This window comes from Ambystoma mexicanum, chromosome 2q, assembly GCF_040938575.1.
Source record: "Ambystoma mexicanum isolate Mex_15411 chromosome 2q, UKY_AmexF1_1, whole genome shotgun sequence".
In the NCBI taxonomy this organism is placed as follows: Eukaryota; Metazoa; Chordata; class Amphibia; order Caudata; family Ambystomatidae; genus Ambystoma; species Ambystoma mexicanum.
The window spans coordinates 401305473-401328910 of record NC_090924.1 but is presented as its reverse complement, the minus strand read 5'-3'; the positions used below and the strand labels follow the sequence as shown (position 1 = coordinate 401328910).

At 46.6% G+C, this 23438-nt stretch overlaps 1 protein-coding gene across 2 annotated transcripts in view; it reads right to left on the bottom strand.

Annotated features, from left to right (window-relative positions):
• The window catches only part of ELK1 (ETS transcription factor ELK1), a 795254-nt gene that overhangs the window by 539707 nt on the left and 232109 nt on the right, over positions 1–23438 (bottom strand). For both annotated transcript variants that reach the window (XM_069647417.1, XM_069647418.1), the window contains one exon: positions 18204–18412. In XM_069647417.1, the coding sequence (XP_069503518.1) occupies positions 18204–18412 (209 nt within the window). The remainder of the gene's footprint in view (positions 1–18203; positions 18413–23438) is intronic.

Below are 23438 nucleotides of genomic sequence, written 5' to 3'. Positions count from 1 at the left end.
AAACAGAGGAGCAGTATGGCGCTTTCTCGTGAACCTAGAAATTGCCGCCAAATGCACCTTAATGGATGACAACGCCAGACCCCCTTCCCCAGGTGTAACAAGTACGGGAGAACCGGAGCAGGCGAAACATCCAAAGGCTCTACCTCAGGATGACCCCTAGACCATTCACAGAATCTCGTCCATTTAGGACTATACAAGACATTTATAGAATGCGCCCTCGATGCCTCCAAGATCCGTCGCACTCTCTGGATATTCCTAGATGACCGCAGTCTGAGTGGTCAGGAGCCACGCCGCCAGGCTGAGAGACACTGGATCGTGATGCCACACTCTGCCGTCATCCTGAGACAGGAGATCCGGATCGGCTACCAACCGAACCGGCTCTTCCACTGCCAGATGAAGGAGTTCTGAAAACCATGTCTGCCTGGGCCAGAACGGGGCCACCAGAATCACCCGGCACTGGTACTTCAGAATCCACTGGATGGTCCTCCAAATGAGCGGGAACGGGGGAAACGCATACGCGAAAAGGCCCGTCCACGGGAACGAAAACGCGTCCCCCTAATTTTGAGCCCTTCTGCTGGCAAACTACAGACACTGCTCGTTTTCCTTCGTAGCAAACCAATCCAACGGAGGATGCCGCCATCGCCAGAAGATTCTTGCCACCTGCTGCTCCTTCAGCCTCCACTCGTGCAGCAGACTAGCATCCCTGCTGAGTGCGTCCCCTTGAACATTCAGAACTCTGGGCAGATGGAAAGCAGCAATGCCAAACGTCCTGCGCCTCCTTCGACAGGACTCTGGAATGTGTGCCCCCTCCCCCGTTTCCTTAAATAGAACATTGTGGTGGTATTGTCCGTTTACACCCTCACCACTGATCCGCGGAAGAAACGACTTCAGGGCCCAGTGCACCACCCTCAACTTGAGCACATTAATATTTAACAGTCTCCACCCGAGATCATAGGCCCCGCACCTGTGATATGTCGAGGTGTGCCCCTCACCCTACCTGGGAAGCGTCTGCTACGATCGTGAACTGGAACTCCGGCTCCAGCAAGAGCATGCCCCTTACAAGATTGGTTGTGCATGTCCACCAGCGAAGGGCGTCCACCAAGCCTTTGTCGACCACCAACTTGTCAGACCACAATCCTCGACTTTGCAACTGTCTGCGAGGAACTCCTGCACAGGCCTCATGAACAAGCAGCAATTAGAAGAGGGATGCATGACGCCATGGCCACCAACAGCGACATGTAACCGCGGACTGAGACCACTGCGCCCCCTTTCTACTCGCTTGCCTTGGCACGTAACTTTTCCACTCGCTCGCTGGAAGGCTTTACCACATTTTTCCAGGTAAGAAACTACCTTGAGAAACACTAACTTTCTGGACGACGTCCAATTCGATTTTTCGAAGTTGGCGGCGAATCCAAGCCATTGCAAAAGCCTCAGTCGCCATGAGAGACTCTCGTGCCCTTTCCTGCGACAAACCACTCACCAAGCAATCGTCTAGGCAGTGCTACACATGATGACCCTCCCTTCGGAGTAAGGCCACCACCAGGGCCAAACACTTCGTGAACGTCCTGGTGGATGACTTCAGGCCAAACGGGAGGACCCGAAACTGATAGTGTTCCTCTCCGACCACAAAACGCAGGAACTTGCGGTGCTTCCACCTCATAGGGATGTGAAAATAGGCATCCTGCAGATCCATCGACGCCAGGAACTCGCCCGGCTGCACCGAACGGATGACATCTTGAAGGGTGAGCATCTTGAACTTCAGGCGTTGCAGACTCTTGTTCAACGCCCGAAGATCTAGAATAGGCCTCCACTTGCCGTTGGGCTTTTTCATGACGACGTCCTGGGAGTAAACCCCCTGGCCCGCATCTGCAACCAGAACTGGTTCTATCGCCCCTTTTTCTAGCATGAGAACCACCTCCTGCCACAGGATTGGAAGATGCGGCAGCAGCACATGCAGCGGCGGAATAGGGACCAGCGGACGCCGGAACCCCGAGTGGCCGAGATGCACCGTGTCTAGCACCCAGCGATCTGATATCTTTCGCCACTCGTCGACCTGGACGGCGACCCTGCCCCCCAGCAGATTGTCCATATGGCAGTCATTGTTGAGCTTTTGTTTGTCGTCAAAGAGCTGGGGACTGCAAACATTTCTTCCGCTGAGCTTGGAAGTTTCTGGTCCTTCTGAGTCGACTGGACTGATCGTCGATAACCTTGAGACGAGTAGCTGGAGCGCCCGTATCCACAATCTCTGGCGGAAGCAAACCGGGCATTCCTAGAGGCTCCACGAAAAGCTTGAAAGGAGCGAAAAGAGCGACCACTTTGCAAGGAACCCAAGGATTTAGCGGTTTCCGTATCCTCTTTCATCCCTTTCAGGGCCTCATCAATTTTCAGGGGCATGTCGATGACCCTATATTGGACCTCCAGGTGAAAGTCTGTGCACTTCAACCCGGCCTGCCGTCGGAGCACCACCCCATTATTAATTGGTTTAAAACCTGACTCCACCAGGTCCACAGCAATATTGATGCTCGTACCATCAGCATCGCTTCCTTTCAGTGTTGCTCTGGCAGATGTTCAAGAATCGGGTCCAGCCGATGCCACATTTCACAATCATATCTGGACATATTCGCCAATGAATTAGCAGCCTTCACAGTCGTAGCCCCTACCCTCAAGACCTCCTTTACAAAAGCGTTCTGCTTCCTGGCCTCACTGTCCGGAGGCGTAACACATTTATGTTGATTCCTGGCTCTACGACTGGCAGCCGCCGACACCACGGGCTCGGGCATGGGCTGCGAAACCAGGAATCTAGCGGTAGACTCAGGAGCCTTTAATTTCTTTTCAAGGCAACCTTTCACCGCCGGCTCTGAAAATGAGTGATGCATCGTGCGCAGACCCTCCAGCCACAGGTGGCCGAGAATCGGCACCGGGAAGACCGCCTTCCTCCATTTGCCCATATGGTGGAAGAGAAAGCAGTCCACCCGTTCCTTTTCAGGCCCCAGCCCAAACTCCAGACACGCTTTCGACATCATGGCATGGAACGCCCAAATATCATCCGGAGGTGAAGGTTGTGCCGGACTACGGGGCTGCTCCACCTCAGGGTCCGTGTCCCATGCGTCATCATTTATCGGCGGCGACGACACAGTAGCTAGGGTGTCCCGCAAACACTCTCAGGATCCAATTCAGGTAGCTCGCCTTTCTCAAGATGAGAATTTGGATGGCCCAACCCCACCGGCAACTGCAATGGCAATCGTGCCGGAGGAGACTTACTAGGCGCCTCACCAGGCAATCCCTCGACCACCGGCACCGCCGGACTCGGAGAAGGCAGCAACCTTGCATCCAGTTGCCCCAACAAATACTGAAGCATAGATAGCACTTGCAAGGACAGCAGAGATTGCGGGTTAACCAACAGGTAAAGGGGGCGGCCCAGCCCCACCCCACTCGACTCGAAGTCGACGGCTTCGCACTCTGCAGACCCAGAGCCGACGGGTCAAACATTGGCTCCTGTTCCTCCTCCATTCCCAAAGAAACAGAAAACGTAGCTGGATCTTGCTGTAAAATGTTCTCAGGAAGGATGGACTCAAAGGTGGCGGACTGCCAGGCACCACCCGTCGTCAACAACCCTTCCGATTCCATCTGTGGCTACGACAACAGAACCGGACCACTGTCCGTCAGAGACGTGGACGGTGCCGACTATGACACCACCGTCGACGACAAGACCGTAGATTGCAGCACTACCGTCGACTAGCTCATCGTCGGAAACACGTCCTCTGGCTTCAAATTCACCAGAGACCTGCATTTTTTGGAAGAACCGGAACGGTGCTTCGATAACTCCCGGCTGGACGAAGACTTGTGATGGTCCCTGGACGACGAGTGCTTCTTTCTCTAACCCCGTAGACTTCTCGGGCCTACCACGAGACCCCTTGGACTTGTCCGGCCGACCATGCTTGGACAACAAAGAGCCACTCACCCCCTTCGAATGATGCGGCCTAGACGAAGACTTGCTGCCTTTCCCCACCTCCGACGCAGGCAAAGCTGCCCGATGCTTCTTAGCAGGAGGTTCCGCCGACGTCGCTCAGTGATGCTCTGCAGACTTCTCCGCTCTTCCTTAAGACTGGCTCCCCCGGGCCGAACCCACCTCAGAAGCCGGGTACGTGCCCTCATTAAGCCAACATATTAGCCGTCGATCACATCTTTCAAGGTCTTCTGCGAAAACCCCCGACATATCTCGCAAGCATCTGCTGAGTGATGGGGCTAGAGACAGTAAAGACAGGCCATATGACCATCCCCTTCGTACACCTTCATGCCGCAGGTAGCACACGGCCAAAAAAGAGACTTCTTCTGGGCTACCGATGACATCCTAGCCCACGAACCAAACACACGTGCAGCAACACGAGGTAATCCCAACAGTTTGGAGACGGTTGAAATCTGAAGGGAAGCCACAGGAGAGGGGCTATTTATACCAGACGCCCTATTGGTGGAGCCTAAAGCACCCAAAAAGGATGTTGATAGGGCACTAAAGTGTCAAATCTTTTCTATAAATTAAAGTTACCAAGGTTTCCCGGCCTGACGACAGGGAAATATTCACAGCATGTGAATCCATGAAAGATCCAATGCTGGAGAAGTCATTCTGTAACCTTTCTGTTGTGAGATTCCCAAACCAGGGCCTCGGATACCTTCCCCATGACAGCCCTGTATGCTGCGTTAGGGTGAGCATGGGGGTTATTTTTTGGTAAAGATCAACTTCAGGGGAAGCGTCTGACCTACTGGCCTCCTGTAGCTATTTAGCCAAATCTTGTATCATTGCATCCTCTAAAACAAATTCTTCAGGAGAATCTGTTAGTTTCATGGGTTTCATTGCAAGCCGGATTTCCTCACCATCTTCGTCCAAAATTCTCTCAAAGGCAGACAAAGTCTCTTCTCGACCTCATAGCATATTTTGGCATTAAGAGTCTTTATCTTTCGTCATCGATGGGCCTTTTGACATAGGCACCGGAGTGGCATAGAAGAGAGCTGAAACGGACAACGCCATCGACCACAATATATTTTGACAGGTTTTTGCGGCTTACTACTCTGGCCTTTAGGCACACTGGATGAGCTTTTACTAGAGTCCATGCCGGCTTTGGTATGCATGATGAGATCTTAACTCTTCTTTTCGACTCCAAGGAGGATGTTGATGGTACAGGTTTCTCGAATACCTCAAGCATTCTTTGTCTGAACTGTTCCCATTTCTTTGCCATAGTGCATCTTGAAGGCAATCTTACCTGCCTCTCAGGCGAGGACTACGAAGACTAGCGTGGTCTTCATTTCTTCTTCTTCGCGGATGAAGAAGAGTGATGAATCCTTCTGGGAGTGCGACCTTTGAAATTGACTTTTTTCGGAAAATCGATTGGGTCCCCCCATCTTTTCCTTCAGAAGGTCGCACCTTTGACAGTGTGGTGCTCGGTGCCTTTGAGGCAGAGGTTGTGGAGCTTGGTGACTTTGAGGCAGATTGTCTGACGTCAATTTGTATCTTCTTTTCTTCAGTCAGTGCCTTTGGCGTCAGACTGGCACAAACCACAGTCAGTCGTCTTGTGAATGGTGCAGACACATCCCAAGCAAATCTTGTGAGGATCGGTAATTGACATTTTGGCATCACAATCCGCATTGCAATTTAAGCATGAAGGCGTCACTGTCAACATTTTGTGTAAAATGTTAGTAGTACTTCAGAAAACATTTTCGGACGTGTGAATGGTGGTCGTGGGACGCAGTATCGACATCACGTCCGATCCCAAAGCAGAGGACGGCCAAGAGGTCCTCAATGCCAAAGCCACACAACACTCCCTGGTGGCAAATATTTGACAACGTTTTTCTGCTGCTACAGAATATATCGAGAATGGGGAGTCCATGGGAAGACACAATCCATTAGAAAAAAAACTTTTAAGGGGTGGAACTTGGTAACGTTGGCCCAAACATACAGACAGCTACGGAAGCTACTTGTTCTAGGCCAAAGTAACAGACAGTTTCCGGGGTTAGTTTAAAATATGTGGCAGTTGGCCACAGGCCTGCATGCTCAGCATGGTTATGCTACTGAATAAAGAACAGACTTTAGCAATATCGGAGAGCAATAGACATAATATGTGCCTAGAGGGACAATAGCTGCAGGGGCCCCCACTGACTTCATAAATTACAAGTACAGGTCATTGGGATGGCTTGTTACTCTGAATTTGAATACATTATATTTATAACAATATTTGCATTGCCTTCTTTGGGGGTTGGAGAAAGAGGGCCATGGAGGCCAAATCAAATGGGACACCAACTTCAGGTCCCTACTGGGGGTTCCGACACTGCATGATAATAGGGCACAGATTAAGGTCTGGTTTTCTAAAACTGACCAAGAAGGGCAGAACAGGTTTTCCTGAAGTTCACCCTGGGCGAGGAACACCATTTTCCTGTTTTGCTTTTGGCTAAGTTTTCTGGATATCAGACCAGCCAAAAAAAAGTCTACCTGTGGTGAGATCTGGATGGGTCACAGTATCATTGCTCCCGTTTAGGAAAATACAAGGCTTGACACTCAGCAAAGTGTATTAGTGAGGAAAAAGTACTCCAAGTATTCATTTAGAACAGGGTCGACCACAACAGCATTTAAGGCTGGCATGAGCTCGACATTCATTATAAACATCGGACACAGGTCTGAAAAGTAAGTCTCCAGAATAAATATTAGAAATGTGATATATAAACTGAGTTCTGCATTACCAAGGTTCTTAAAGATGTAGTTTTATGGATGTTAAACTGTCAAATATTTCCCAATTTTCTAAATAAATGTTTCCAAAGTATAATGTGCCCCTGATTTGTATATTGTGAGGTATGATATGATATGGCATTTATAACACGCCTATACACAAGTGTTTCAAGGCACGACAAGGCAAGGGAGAGGGAACAGAGGGAAGACAGACAACGATCCTACTAGGCCAGGAGTCATTCAGATTGCGCAAGTGCATGGGAAAGGGGAGGGGACAGTGCAGAAAAGGTAAGTAGTAAGTGCGAATGGTGGGGCAGCAATTCACGCGACTGCAACACAACAGTCAAGGACAGCCAAAAGAAACCCAAGCTGCTGTTCTGAGCACAGCCACAACATATGGTTGGGTGTACAAGCAATGAAATGGGAACGCTTAGAGGGCATCACCCAACAAAGATTAAGTGAAATGGATAAGACCGACACCATAGTGATCCACCTGGGAATAACATATGCATGGGGACTTGACACCTAAATCATAAAACGAGGCAAAGGGTAATATGACGAATCTGAGGCTGTTGTCCCTTCTCCCCTACGGGGAGACCTTTCCCTTGGGGCCAAGGCAGTGCGTCCACAGTACAATAGCAGGCTCGGACTGGCCTCTAGGGCAATGACCGAACCAAAAACGTAAAATGCTAGTGTGGGGCTGTTTTTCGGTCAAAGTGGGGCAGTTTTTTGGCCAATGTGGACCAGTTTGACGAGTTACTTCACTATGCGGCTAGTAGGTTTGACCATTGTTGCTGAATAAATATTCTTTCAATTTCACAATTTGTATTACATTTCACCCAGTTCTTCTTAACTTTATTTTGGCACAAAGCCATGAAAGTTACAAACAGAAACATCAAATAAAATACAAATATAAGAACCCCAAATTAATTTCCCGATACTTAATCAAGTTCCACTACTGCTTAGAAATAACAGTCTGGAGATGACTAAATAGTGACTTAAGAAATAATATTCTTCCCATAACAGCTTGAAAAAGAACGTGACGATGGCTAGGTGGCTTTAATAGGCAGTAAATCTTGAGGTTCTGGGTCTAACAAAGGGCCCGATCCCCCAGTGGGACATTTGCTCCCAAGAGCGCGGTCCATTGTAACATATCTTCACAGGCCAGCAGACTTAGTTCTTTCTATTAGAGAGTTTAATGGGGGTCAACATCACTTATTGAAGTTCAATATACCCTCGGCCAAACCGTAGTCTCTAAAGTCAATTCTAATAGAGTCATTAGCATTTCCTTGACCATAAATCCTGGTGCATTGTACAATATGCTCCCTTACAACTAAGGAGTCCCCCTATAGCCATGATATGGGACGCCATGAAGTCAGTGGTGCTGGGGTTCTGGATCAGCACCGGGGCAGAACAGAGGAGAATCTCCCAACTCCAAGGCTCTAAACTCGAGGCTGAATTGGCAGACCTAGAACGAAAGTACAAAAAAAAAACAAACAAGGAAAGGAGAGAGGGACCTTGAAATGCACTGGGCTGATAAATGAGCAAAAGCTCTGGCATACACTAAGCAGTTCTACTTTATTAACGGGAACAAGGCAAACCGGGTCTTGGCACACATATTAAAGAAAGTCCATAGTAGGAATAACATCCTCCAGCTTAAGGGGGAGAACGGCAGTAGGTGCTTTGGGGAATCCGAGAAAAGGGAACTGTTGGTTAGGCATCATAGGCAGATCATGGTGGGGGTCCCTATCGGGCCAAGTGGTCAAATGGAATGCTAACGTCGGTGCGACCCATCTCCCGCACTGGACCTCTTAGCTCCTTTAGAATCTCTGATTACAACCAAAGAAACTGCCGAAACAATTCAATCATTGAAGAGTTCGGCACCGAGCCCCAACAGGCTCACTGCTAAATTTTATAAGACATACTCACACATCCTGGCCCCTCAATTTACAGCTTAATTTAACTTGTTTCTCACCACCGGAACTGTCACCCCTTCTATGGCCGAGTTTCTAACCATTCTTATCACCAAACCAGGAAAAGATCCTGAGCTCTGCTTCTCCTATAGACCCATTACCTTAATGAATAATGATGGTAAACTCTTCTCCAAATTTCTCGCCTCCAGATTGAGCAGGATCCTCCCAAAGCTAATAGACCCAGATCAAACGGGCTTTATTCCTGGCAGAAGCACACATGATAGCATCAGGCGCACAATTAACCTGATAAAGTCAGCAACCAGGAGGCGGTGGGGGACGGGGGTCTGGTGGTGATGTCTTTAGATGCCCATAAGGTGTTTGATTTATTGGATTGGAGCTTCATCAAAGCAACGCTCTCCCACTTTGGGTTCAGCCCCAATTTCATAACCTGGGTAATGTCCAATTATAAAAATCCCTCCACTCAGCTGAGAATTAACGGGGCTCGATCGGACAGGATTCACATAACTAGAGGCACCCGCCAAGGATGCCCTCTATCCCCACTTATTTTCACTACGGCAAAACACTGAGCTAAGGGGCCTTACAGTGGGTAAGATGGAATATAAAACTGCCATGTTTGCCGACAATTACGCAGATATAGAAATCAGCCGAAAGCCTGTGGGAGGAAATTTCAGCCTTAGTGAAGGTATCAGGGTTCAAAGTGAACTATGAGAAATCGTCGGTGTTAGCAATTAACATTCCGCATATGCAAAGAGCAGGATTGGCCCCAGTTACGCCCATTCCCTGGGCCGCCACTAGCATTGGGTATCTAGGAGTGCAAATCCCCCCCAAAAATCAATCTCATATATCAATGCAATTTCTCTCCATTGTTCAGTGATCTACAAAATGACTTAGAACGATGGGAAAAACAGGTTATTTCCTGGCTGGGGAGAATTGCAGTCACAGGCAGACCCCGGCCCCGTTACATCCACGAAAAATACAGTGGCAAACTGGAGACAGGCAGCGCGCAAATGCGGCCCCACAAGCACAACGGGTCTTCTCACACTGGTCTGGGGGAACGCCGATTTCATGCCTGGCATTCCCCCTGGCAGTTTCACGAACTGGAGGATGGGAGGCATGAAGACGCTCAGGAAGAGTGCAAAACCGAGTTCAAGATATCAGAGTCTGAGCCGTTCAGCTATGCACAATTCAGACATTGGGCTTCTAATAGGGGGATCAGAGAAAAGGAGGGAGGGAGTTAAATGCATTGGAAAATAATCTTACATCATCACCACCGAGGGGTAAAATCTCCTCCATATACCAATTGCTAGACAAATCTGTCCCCACCAGAAAAGAGAGGTACATGCTCAATTGGGAAAAGGACCTGGGGCGTACAATAGAAGTGGAAGACTGGGGCAAGATTTGCGAAACAACTACACAGGAGCACCCAATGCATTACAAATAGGGAAGGGGGTTATAAGGTTTGCTACAGGTACTACATCACCCCAGCATTACTAAACAAGAGTAACCCTGCTGCCATTCCTGCGGCCTGCTGGAGGTGCTGCACAGAAAAAGGAACCCTGTTTCATTTGTTATGGACGTGGCCAAAAGTTATAATGTTCCGGCGGGCAGTGTTGGAGCACATTAAACTGATCACGGGGCTGGAGGTCCCATGGGATCCAGGAGTAGTACTGCTGGGTGATACCAGGGATGGGGCACTCCCACTGTCAGGTTTGACAGCCAAACTGACCACACTCCTTAAAGCAGCAAACATTTCTATAGCCCACCTATGGAAACATCCCAAAGGCCCGTCCGTGTCAATATGGTGGTCAAAATGCTGGGACATGGTGGTATCTGAAAAAAATCACAGTCATCCTATTGGGGGAGACCACGAAATTTCAAAACATTTGGACGCCCTTCATGGAATATGTAGAGAGATTCACAGCTCTGACCCGTCGAACTCCTGCGACTCCATGGTTCACATAGGTCCACCAGCGGTACAGAAGGTCTATCCAGTAGTAGGGATGTTCATCAGCGGCAACCTAAGCCGCCTGGTGTTGGAAAATCATTGTGAAAGAGACTCTGACTGATGACTTGTGATATCAAATGCCCATAATACGTTCGCATATAATTTGTGTATTTCTGTAATGCCGTCGATCTATGCCATGATTACCATTGTATGCCTCCATAAAACTATTTTTGTTTTGTGGAAAGGAAAAATATATTTTAAAATGTGCTCCCTTGAGATAAATGTACAGCCGCTGTACAGCCCCTCCGATCCAATTAATGCATCGATTTAATGAGCTGATTAGAGTGCAGTTTGGGGACTTTATGGAGGTAAAGTGACCCCCCTGCCAATAGACCCGTGGGCCTTCTGTTTTCAACTGGTTACATATGGGAGGCACGGCCCAGCCGGATTGTAGCCCGACCGGTTGTAATAGTTGCCTCCGGTACCCCTGCTACCCTTGGACCCGTGGGAAGGAGAGGGGGGTACAGTGCAACGAGTACTCTAGCAATAAGAATTATTATTTGCATCAGTCTTGGGTATTACCTACTGAATTAGAAGTTGGGAAAATGCTTTTATCAGAGTCATTGTTCAAACCATTTGCTCCCTGGATTACACTAGTATTATTAGCACCTACTACAAGCAAAGCTTCCTTTGTTCTGTCTGGGTCCTTCCCCTCATGTCTCAGACAAGTCACTTGCCCCTTCCTAGATATTCAATTTCCCCTACCAACCAGTTCAATCAGACGAGTGACTTGTTTTTTGAGGATCAAAACTTCAGCCAACATAATACTGCATTGGAACATGCTGGGCACTGGGCCCGCCCTTTCTAGGTAATTTGATGTAAAATATTTAGCTTGCACACAGGGAAGGGGAGAACCCAGGTGGCCTCTGGCGTGTGGAAGGTCACTGGACGCCCCCTGCCACTGCAGGATGTGTCCCCATTTCAACCATTCCTCTGGCCTCAATCACAGGGATATCATCACCTGCAGATGACACTGGGTTTAAAGGGGCACTTCAGGGGTTAGGCAACTTGGGCTGCGATATAATCCCTCCACTGGGAACTGTTACATTGCGGGAAGGGGGTCAAGATACAGGTGCTCTCCAGCTCGGAATAGCCAGAAACCCGAACAAGTGGGGCTACAGAAAACATGGGCGTAGTACAGCTGCTAGTATTGCTAGTATTGATAGTCCCACGTTTGGTATCAATAACTCCCTCTGGGATCGTCCTGGGGGGGGGGGGGCAGTCATTAACACTGGCACAGTTCCCACTGTTGCTGAGATTTCAATAGATGGACTTGGGCAGCTTGCACCCTCAGATTTACTGAGAAACAGTATCTTTGACAGCACCGCCCCTCCACAGATCAAAACAGAGAAGTGCCAGATATGCCCAAAAAGTTGTTAACTTCATTGATGAAACAGTAAACATTTTCCTGGGCATTTTCCATGGCTTCTTTTGGATTAGCTGGATTAGAAGAATTAGCCAGATTAGCTGGTTTAGGGTCAGTGAGACCTATAGTTAACAGTGAATCAGTCGCTGGAATTTGCTTCTTTACTAGTAGAATTTTTCTTTGTGAGATGGATGCAGGCACTGGGGGTGGGGGGCAGCGAGGGAGGGGGAGGAGTCATAGGCATGTCAACAGTCTTGTTAGCCTCAAGGGTTGATACAGCCGGAGGAGCACCTTTCTGGGTTATTAGTTTAGATTAGCACCAGATTGGAGATAAACACTGCAGAAGGCCATTTCCCATTTCCCGCTGAAAACTGCTTAAACGGGTGATACAACGAAGCGAAACAGCAGGGTTAATGTGCATTCACTCTCACCTGGTTATTAATTGTCCTTAATCCAGTCCCCCAGCTCTACATCGAAAGTTCCATCGTGCATCAAGTATAAAAGTGGGATGTCCGAAGGTAGCCCTCGTGGGAGAAACCGCTCATAGTAACAGACAATCCATTAGGAAAGATCTCCAATGGTTCGGATGCAGCGTTGACAGAGAGCATGAACACCCTGGCAGGCGCAAGCACCTACACCCTTTTCCCCCCGCGGGTTCTATTCAAACAGATCCAAACAGTTCTTACCCTGGAGTGGGTGGGGCCTCAGGCAGCAAGAGCAGCAATACCATGAAAGCAAGGGCAGACTGGACACCTTGGCAGGCGCAAACACCTGCACCCTTTCCGCTCTGGGGTTCTATTCAAACAGTCTGTTACAAAAGGAATGAATTGGCTTTTGCAACTGTGGCCCACTTTCTCCATTGGGGCCTGAGATAATTCTATGCCCCAATCCGACCCTGTACAATAGTCCCCCGGGTGTGGAGCACTGAAGGATGATCACATGGAAAAGGAATCCCCCTACGGGATTGGGGACAACCAATCACCAGAGAAGGCAATATCACCCCGCTTTAATATATTCAATCCATTCTCCAACTCTAAATCCCCCTTCCCCCTCCCTGGATAGGGCTAATGTATTTTTTTGGTAAGTCAGTCCACCTAACCTACATGACAATACTGAAAAACCAGAAATTACAAAGTATCATGAATATAGCTTTAAGGCTGGTACTGTAATAAAGAAGATGGCCCAGAGTCCAAGGATTTCTGCGAGAAGCAGAGCTAGCAATCTAGCTTCTTAAAGCCAGTGATTGGCACATAGCAGTACATCAATCCCACATGGGAGTTTGCCAGGAGTTCAAGCTCAAGCACAGCTGTGACGCGAGAGAGGGCGACTAGATTGAACGCAGAAACTACATTGAATGTGCGATTAATATATAAACGCCCTACTCTGACTGAAGACTTTCTGGCGAATATCACTAGTTTTCTTCTTTCTTCCCTGAAAACTAATTTGAGCTATTTGATTATGGTAGATATGAACCTACGGTTAAACCATAAGGATGATATTGCTGCGGCAGAGCCACAAACTGCCTTGGAGGAATTGGTTTTTGAGAAACTCATTCTTGAACCCACACATAACCTGGTTCATACCTTGGACTGGGTAGACTGTCAAAGTTAGGACCAGGGATGCATCTGCTCTACCTTGCCCGAGGTCTGACCATTTCTTTGTAGTATTCACTATAATAGCGGACTTCCCCAAGAAAAGAAAACAGAGAACTGGTACAGAAATCTTATCACGAAACCTGAAAAACATTACTGTTAATCCTGAGGAGCTATCAAGGGTTATATCTTCTAACCTCGAAATAACTGCCAACACATTAGCCCCTATAAAAAAAAGTGCAATGCATGGTTCTCTCCTGAATTACAATGCTTGAAATCTCTAACTCTCAAGCTTTTTTATACTTGGAAGACTCATAAGACGCAGGATTCTCTAGGAATATATACGAATGCTGAACAAAATTACAGACTAGCCATTATAGAACCCAAATTTTTTTTTTAATAATAGGATATTAAATGCTCAGACACTAAGGAGCTTTTTAATATTTTAAAGGAGCAGGAATCCACAAACCACACAGTTCCAGAAAGGTCTATTAAAGACAATGATGTCTGATGTGATTTGATGCAACAGGCCATGCAAGACAAACTACATCGAATCAGAGATAATATCACTCAGAAAAATAATAATCTTGTGAGCAAGGAGACTGTGAAAACAGATTGGGCCTTTGAGAGATTGCCATCTATTCCTGTTTTTAACTTTATTGCGATCTCAGTAAATGAATTGGGCACAATAATCAAACAACTAAAAACTACCAAATGTAAAAATGATTTTCATACAGTATAAAAATGCGTCTCCCCCCACATTACTAAAAGCAATTTGTAAGTTCATCAATGCCTCATTGAAAACTGGAATTGTTCCAGAGGACCTAAAGAAGGGCTGGGTTATGCCCATTTCGAAAAAAAACAGCGCTGTCTGTTAATTTGCCTAATAATTACAGGCCCATAACTAACACTGCCTTCATACTGAAAATCTTAGGTCGCGTGGCCTACGAACAAATATCAGAACATTTAAAAGCTCACCCTGTGCTAAATGACCATCAATTGGGATTTTGTGTGGGTTTTGGAACTGAGACAGCTCTTTTGGAGCTTAAATCCAAGTTACTAGCCCGCATAGATAGGAACAAAGCCTCCATATTGATGCTACTCAATCTTTCAGCTGCGTTCGACCTGGTGGACCATTCCATCATGTCCACCAGGTTGAATGAGGTTGCTAACTTTTCACCTTTAGCTACCCAATGGGTGACTTCGTTCCTTTGCAATCTAGAAAGTTTAGTCTTTTTAGAGAGGCCGAATCTGCTCCTACTACTGTTAGGTGGGGTGTACCACAAGGGGCTTGCACCTCACCTTGTTTGTACAATATTTTCACTGTCCCGTTATTTGCAATGTTAGCTTATGAGGGTGTGATATTTGCCAATTACGCCGATGACACGCAATGTTTCATCCCGCTGTCCGGCTCTCATGACCAGGATGAAGCAGTAATCAATAAAACCTTCGCCCTTTATCAAAAACCTGGATGATTCGTAATAAGTTAGCTCTTAATAAAGATAAAACCGAGCTGCTGGTAATTGGGTCGCCCCATATGTTACAGAAACTGGGCCCCAGTTATGAAAGCTTTCATTTAGGAGTCAAAAAAGTCAGCCCTCTGATGAAAGTAAAAACTTTAGGAGTAATATTTGACCAGCGTCTCACCATGAAATCTCACGTAAGAAGTCTAGTATAATCTTGTGTTTATTATATATAGCTGTTGGCACATCCAAGACCTCTTATCTCACATGACAATGCGGAAACCATCACTAAAGCAATCATAGGGGCGAAGATCGATTATTGTTCCAGCCTACTAATTGGTATTGATAAAGCTGCTCGAAATAAACTACAAGTCTGCCAAAATGGAGCCGTAAGAGTGGTAATGAGGCTCTCACGCAGAGACCATATCACGGCGGCAAGACATACTCTTCACTGGCTACCAGTTGAGTCCAGAATTCCCTTTCGAATTTGGACTATCATACAGAAGTGCAGACAGGGAAAAATGCCTGTGAAAGTCTCTAATACAGTTTTCTTTGCAATCACCCCTAAGGTTTGGATCTCCCTCCCTCCCGAGCTGAGAGGTACTGAATCTATAGATATCTTCAAAAAGAAACTGAAGACTTACTTGTTTACTTAGGCAATAAGACTCTTGATCTCTTTATGAAATTACAACCTGCACATGATCATGGCTCTTGAATGTTAATTGTCGTCTATGTCTTGTTGCACCCTTAAGCCCCAGGGTCCATGGCTGCGCATAATACATCTTTTAAAGTAAAGGCCTCCGAGGAGAAATAGCAGGAGCCATGCACAGGAGCAGCTGACACGAGCCGAAAGGGAAGCCTGAACTGGAAGAAAAGAGAACCCAAGTGTGGTCCCTAATGAGAGGACTACTCAGGTTGCAGCCAAGTGACTCCTCTCTGCCTCCTAGGGCCTGTGGAAGAGGCAGAATGCACAGCCGGGGAAAGGCATCAGACTGCAGAGTCGCTGCACAACCTGACAGACACCAGAACGCTACCAGAGTCTCCAGATGGGGCACAACAGCCCAGGAACTGCTGGTACCTCTGAGAAGGAAGCAACAGGTAAGCGGGTTGCCTGGGAGCTGTTAGATGTCAGGGGAAGCAACAGGGTGAACTCAGGAACTGGAAAGAGAGGGTCTGTGATCCTGAAGCAAAAGAGGGACAGCTGTATACTAGGCAGAAGAGTGAACCAAGTGGATACAACTCAGCATTGCAAGTCTGGGACCTGTACCCAAATAAATGGTCAAGAATCTGGGACCCCAAGGATGAAAGAAGAAAACAAGGGAGAGTTGTATGCTTGGTAGGGAAATAAACCAAGCAAATACTGCACTGCAGTGGGAGTCTGGGGCCCGCAGCCATGTGAGAAACCAACATTTAAAGCGAAGAGGGACTGGGACCCTGTGAGAGAAAGAGAGCTATGCCACAATTACTTCCTTGGCAGGTGAGTTAGCCAAGATGTGTAAAGTGTTGCAAGCCTCAGACTTGCACCCACATGAGAGGTTGAGATTAAGAAGGACAAGAACCCTGGAATTGACTAAAGGAATCCTTTGCTCGGTAGCGGACTGTGCCAAGTTGCTAGGAAAAGAAGTATGAACCCAAGACGCAATACCTCCTGGATTGTTTAGTGACATTATCTCAAAAGGGAAAAAGGGCTCAGAAGCCGAAAGGAACAGAAGATAAGAAGCAGACTAGGGAAAGGAACACAACCCTAACATTGGGATGCTACGATTGATAGCAGAACATATCAAGCTGGTAGGATAAAGGACTGCAAAGTCAAGAAACAGTCACAAATTATCCAGTGACTTAAGATAAGTAGTCTATTGGTAAAAGGACCACAACCATAGCATTGGAATCTTGTATTTCGGAACACTAAATTGCATCACTTTATTACCAGCAAAACTGGGAACTTTGCTGTTGGTTGAAAACACAAAGGACACTATTTACTTTGAGAAGAGATAATCCTTGCACAGTTGTCTTAGATTATTAATGTTCACGACAGAAGTAGGTTCTGGGACAAGAAAGTGACAGACTTTTTAGTTTCGGACTGCCTGACAATTTAATTCGCTTCCTTTCATGTACGGAAACCCCTCTTTAGGGATAGAGAGGCATTTTACAACCCTCTTTTAATTACTAAAAGTCTATATCCAAAAACATACCACTACTGTGTCGAAGCATTACTTATGCACCCTTACAGTAATCAGCGTATTTTGCCTGCTGGGTCAGCATGAAATAATATGGCCATAAAGCCATCACACTGTTAGATAAAACACACAATGGAGAAATTCAAAGACAGTATGGTCTTCTAGACACAGCCTAATTAAGTCAAAGCAATGGGATTACTTTGCAGCAGATGGAGCCACCTTATACAAAGAGGGTGTGGACATATTTGTTCTAAACATCTGGGGCACTCAAAAGCAAACATATCAACATGCACCATAACATTTGGAGACTGCAACTGCAGTTCAGGGTTTCACTCTGCTTTCTGGGGCGAGTAATCATTGATTTGCCATATTATTCTTCAAGGACTTCAAGTCATAAATCAGCACACAAAAAACACAGGCCTGGAAAAGAACCTTCCAAATGGGACAAGACATTGTTGCATGCATGCTACAGGATCTGGGCATAGGTACATGGCAATCCAGGAGGCAGGAGAAAATAGATGATCAGACTTTCCCAGGGGAGCAGAAATCATCAGCACTGTAGAGCTTTGGGAAAAAGAAAAAAGAAAAAAAGAGAAGCCTCACAAACCTGTGAAAAACTGGTGGGACTGGCCAAAGCTCCATAACATTGAATGGAACACGTCTGGCATAACTATCTGCTGGAAGTGGGTCACCATTAACTGGGAAGTGAATTTCCTGGAGTGATGCGTTCTCCTGAAAGTAATTGTTTGTGGCTATGATCAGCCTGGTCAGGTGATGATCACTTGTTATTAAGCTATCTCATTATTATTCATTACTAAGACACCAGTTCCAAATGCAAATATGCCTGGGGATTTATCTGGTACAGAATGGGGATGAGAGCTTGGGCCTGGCTGCACCAGGAGGAAAATGGGAAGTGGCTGCAGGAAATGGTTGGGAATAGAGTGTTCCTGGTACCTTGTCATAGTAGTAGCGCAGGGCCCGGCTCAGCTTGTCATAGTTCATATTGGTCTTGTTCTTACGTAGCCCCCAGAGGCGGGCCACCTCCTCAGCATCCACCAGCTTGAATTCACCATCATTGGACGTCCAGGAGATCAGGTGCTCATTACTCTGCTCCTCCAGCAGCTGCAAGAGGAACTGCCAGAGAGTGACAGAGGGGTCCATTGCTATACAGGAGAGAAGAGAGGAGGCCATGAGTGAACACAGAATAGCCGCAGACAGCGGTTCCTCTACAGCACTAAACACCACCAATGGAACATCCAACCCCAGCAAACAGGCATAACTACTGAACAAGCACAGACAGTGAGCAATGCAAGAATTAGACAAGCTATATGTACAGTGGCAACAATGGAATCAGTGCGGAACAAGGGGATGTGGCCCTATTCCACTGTTATACTGGGCTCAGTCTACCTCACTTATTGAGCTCTCAGAAGACCCATTTAGACACAAAGAAATAAAAGCAATGCTAAATAAATAAGGGTGCCATTTAAATTGGAATAAATAGTTGATTTGCCAGTAGTCACAGATGGCTAGCTCTCAATTTAAATGCTTGCTTTCAACATGCGGCCAAGTTTGAATCCCTGTCACGGCCAACTCAGCCTTTCATCTTTGAGGTTGAAAGATTGAGTACCATTAAATTTGCAACCACCAGTGACACCAGGTTGCGCAAATGACAGAGGTGCGTTTACCAACCCCCATGTAACAGAACATATTATTGCAGCACCTAGAAATGGGGCATATTTAGCAAGAATTGCTATATAAAAACATTATCATGAGTTAGAAGAAAAGGGAAAATATGTAATGCCTTTTTTTATAGGACTCACATTCCAGATATACAGCCAAGCATGAACACCACCTGCAAAAACGCTCCAAGGATCCATAAAACAACAACCTTCACTCAATATAACTACAAATAGGACAACCCAATTCAGCAAAGGTAATCAACATTTAAAAAAAAGTTGAAATGTCCACCTTTGTTCTGGGTTAATCGAACCTCTTTCTTCACAATTGTTAGGTTATGAGAATTGTGTATGGTGGAGTCAGTAGACGGATAGTGCACATGTTGAAGATATTTCCTCAACGAAAGACCACTGGAATGTTTATATTTTTTAAAGGTATGGCGAGTACAAGCTTTTCTTCATTTTTCAAAAAAAGCCTATCCAGTAATTTATTTTTAAAATGTTCTTTAAAAGTCTGGTACAGTGAAAAGTTGTTGACCGCATTTTTCTTTAAAGAACATGTCCATATTTATGCTGTATCTTTTTGCTTTCTCTCTAGGGTCAGTACAGTGAAGCAACATTGACAGTGAATTTATGCCAGTGAAGCAAAGCGCGGCAAAGTGTTTCCGGTGTTGGACTCTACGAAGGTGCTGGGAGAGAAAAGTTGCTTTTCCTTTGCTTCGGGACCTGAGATGTCCTGTGCTGAGAACAGGCACCGTGTGGCTTTAAGGATTCCTCCTCATAACCCACCCACTTTCGCGAAGCGAAGTCCGGCAAAGTGTTTCCGGTGTTTGACGGTGGTAGGCGGTGTCTGGACGAGCTGTCCCGTGCAGAGCTTGCTGTCTAGGGGCTGCCCGGAAGATAGTTTGTGGCCTGTCTTCTCCAACTCTGGTTTTTGTTGAGTGGATAAGCCGCTGAAGTCGCAGTAAGTGTCCTCCTCATTACGGATTACTCATAAACTGATCCCGGCTGTTTGCTGTTTTGCTGAGCACAGACTTAGTAGTGTGACATGAAGTTACATAATCAAGGTAAATGTACGTTGATAGGCCTCACGAGGAAGTGAGGAAAACGCCTGCATAGCCCCAATCTGGGCACCGCTCTCTCCCCCGAAACCTAAAAAAAGACAAATTGTTTGGCTCTCTAGCACAACAGCCTAAAATTTCTGCTTTTCTACTTCTGGCTCCAGCGGCCAAAGTCACGGTTCCCTGTGCCATGGATCTGACCGCTGTAGTGGACACAATTACAGAAAAATCCCTAGCCCGGGATCTTTTTCCATCAACAATAATCATTCCCTTTTGAATTTGTGTCTTGGGCTTCGGCGTGACTCGGCCAGCGTCGGTCAGGCACCGAACAGAGGGGGGGGGGGGGGGGGGGGGGGGGGGGGGAGGGGGTCAGGATTTTGGGATTATTATTGGAACCAACCTCTCAGCTAGCCTGTACTTTCGGCAGTTAGCCTCGGCTACTGATTTTTCTGAATCCTCCAGTGAAGACAAGAGCATTGCCTTATCTATGGCAATATTGTATGCCAAAGAAAGGGAAAGTGACAATGTGTACACTTTGGCATTGAATAGCTCTATGAATAAGATCAATACCCTTAATTCCCTGTGTAATAGTATTGCAGAAGACCAACGGGATTAGACATTTTTATTGGCTAGGGTAGTGGATTCTTTCCTGGCGGGCCAAAACATCTCTACAATGGTTCCTGCGAGGTTGGATCCCGCTAACAGCTAGGAGACAGCAATAAACAATCTTATACCTCCTCTGGAGCCTATTAGGATTAACAACAAAATAGGAGGGGGCCCGCCTTCGGCCATTAAACCAGATATTTATTAACTCGCCCTGGGCGGAGGAGGGGCGCACCTCAGGCGTGGACCACTCAATCACCAGAGGTTGTATACCTCAGAGGTTTCCTCCACCCAGAAATTGAGGTGGAGGAAACGCCTGAAGGAGGCTATGACCCATTTTGAAGAACAGTCAGGGATAGAAGGTGGCCCGGACACACAGCCTACTCAACTCCACAATCAGGATGGGAGGCTGGCAGTTTCTGGTGTGGAGGGCTCCCTACTAAAGGTGTTAGAGTGTCAGAATTACAAGGGGACGGAACCACTAGGGAGGTACATTTACGGGGCCCCTTGGACAGATGAAAGCTACCTAAGGGGTTGAGTGTGCGGACAGGTCCGTGCCGCAAATAAAAGGCACCTGGCACCGAGATAATTAGGTCCACTTTTGATTCTGGGTGCTTTACTGTAGGCATGTCCCTGGGTAGGGCTCTGCAGGAATATTCAGTGCTGTTGACCACCTGCACCACGGAGCGGTTTCATCAGGCTGATGCAATATCAGGAGTTTGATGCAATATCAGAGTGTCCTACCCCCCATAGTGCAAATGCCTATAGCTCTTGGCAACCAGGTGCGTTTACCTGTTGGGAGGTGGGATATATTGTCGGAATTGAACCTGGCTCTGGACAGCCCATTCCTGAATCGATTGAATTTGATGACCCTATGGGCCTTAATCCCTAAACTGGTGGACCTGAGCACAACTGACATGACCTGTATTGAACTGCCCGCAGTAGGAGATTGTTATAATTGGGCACTGATTAAGTTTGTATCCCTGGCGGTGGTAGCATTGTTATGTTCTTGAACTACTTAACTCCACGGTCTGGGATTTGAACTTATGATTTGCAGGAAAGTAGTGTCTTATCCAGAGGCCGTAAACAGGCCTCGGGCAAACCCCCCTGGAGCTGTGGGTACGGAAAGAGCCAGTCTCAGAGCCTCATTGACCTATCCTAAACCATCCCTAAAAGTGGCCGCAAGCAGGGTTCACTGGCTTACTGACACGTTGAAAGTGGGCAGCTATTGAACCATCTCTGAGCAGTAAGTCGTTGACTGGTTGTGCAGGAACATAGGTCCTTAAGTCATGGGGTGGGGTCCGAGCACAAAAGTAGACCTGGCTTACCTTCCCTCTCGCGCTGGATGTGTTCCAGACTATTAGCGAGAAGGTCACCCAGTCAGTAAGAGGTAGACCAAAGAGTGGTATGGCGATTGGAGCCAGATGTCACAGACATTAAGCCCTTTCCCCATGATTTGGAAAGTCAATATATCTTACTGGCAATAATTACCTTACCCGGAAATACTGTACAGTCTATATTGTTTTTTAAAGTATATATGCCTATGCCAGATATTTTTCCAGACTAGGTTATTTTTCAAGTAATGGAACAATTGATAATTCAATGGGAGGAGATGTGCCCTAAAGGTCGGTTGATGATTGTTGGGGATTTTAATACCTCTTCATTGCATGGTGATTCTGTCATTAGGGATTCATCTGAGAGATCGACAAAGGAGCAAGGAACCTTGCAGACCTACTCCCAATGGTGTGTAAAATGGGGGTGTTTCATTGCAACACATGATTTGGTGTGTCTAAATGCTAAAGAAATAAGTGGTGCCATTTTACAATCCACCTGGACCAATAATACTTCATTTTCTTGTTTAGAGTTTGTCCTTTGCAACCGGTTGTTCTGGAACCACATGGGGTTTTGAACATTGGTTTTAACTCGCTGAGCGATCATGCAAAATTAACATGGTCTACTACCTTGGTCAAGCCCATTGTACAATCACATCCAGTCACTAATCCCCCTCTGAACAGTCAACAGAATCGTTTTGTACTAATATTTGTAGGCTATCCAGTTTTTCACTACCCACAGTATTTCTGTGGTGAATTGGCAGAGTATGAAACAGTGGAAAACCCAAAATTTTATGAAAATCCTGGCTGACCATCTATTTTTATATCAGCGTGCTAAGCCTTGTTCGGATTTGCGCAGTGGAGTATTTGATGTAGCAATTCAGAGAAGGAAAATGAGCTGGTATCAACCATAATTCCGGTTTGACTGATCGGGAAAAGCATGATCATTTTGCTAATCTGGCTACTGAATATAGAAACTGGGTTAGAATGCACAAGAGTACTCCAACGCCAACTGAATATTTCTGTTTCAGCTGCTCAGGTCTAACGACAATAAGAATTTCTGGTCGCTTATCAGAGAATTTTCAGCCAGTAGTTTGAAATGTGACATGGTTACTGTCTCGGTACAGAATTGGGTATTATACATTAGAGAACTGTATTATAAAGATCCCGCTCTGCCCACCTACTACTGCAGCTCAGAGCTACAAAGTTAAAAGGGGGAATGGCTTGGATCAACTTGATGTTTTAGTGATCATAAACGCCCTTAGAAACTCCAGAACCCCTGGCCATGATGGGCTGGCTATGTAGTGCTCAGGTCTAATCCAGAGATGTGGGCAAATATCCTCCATCACTTGTCTGTATAGATTTGGAGGTCTGGCATTATTCCATCTAGTTGGAGTACCTCCATCTTGATTGCAGTTTTTTAAAAAGGGCATGAAGAATAACCCATCCAAATACCGGCTGGTAGCCATGTTGGACAGTAGCTCAAAATATTCACCTCTATACTTCTAAAAAAGTTAA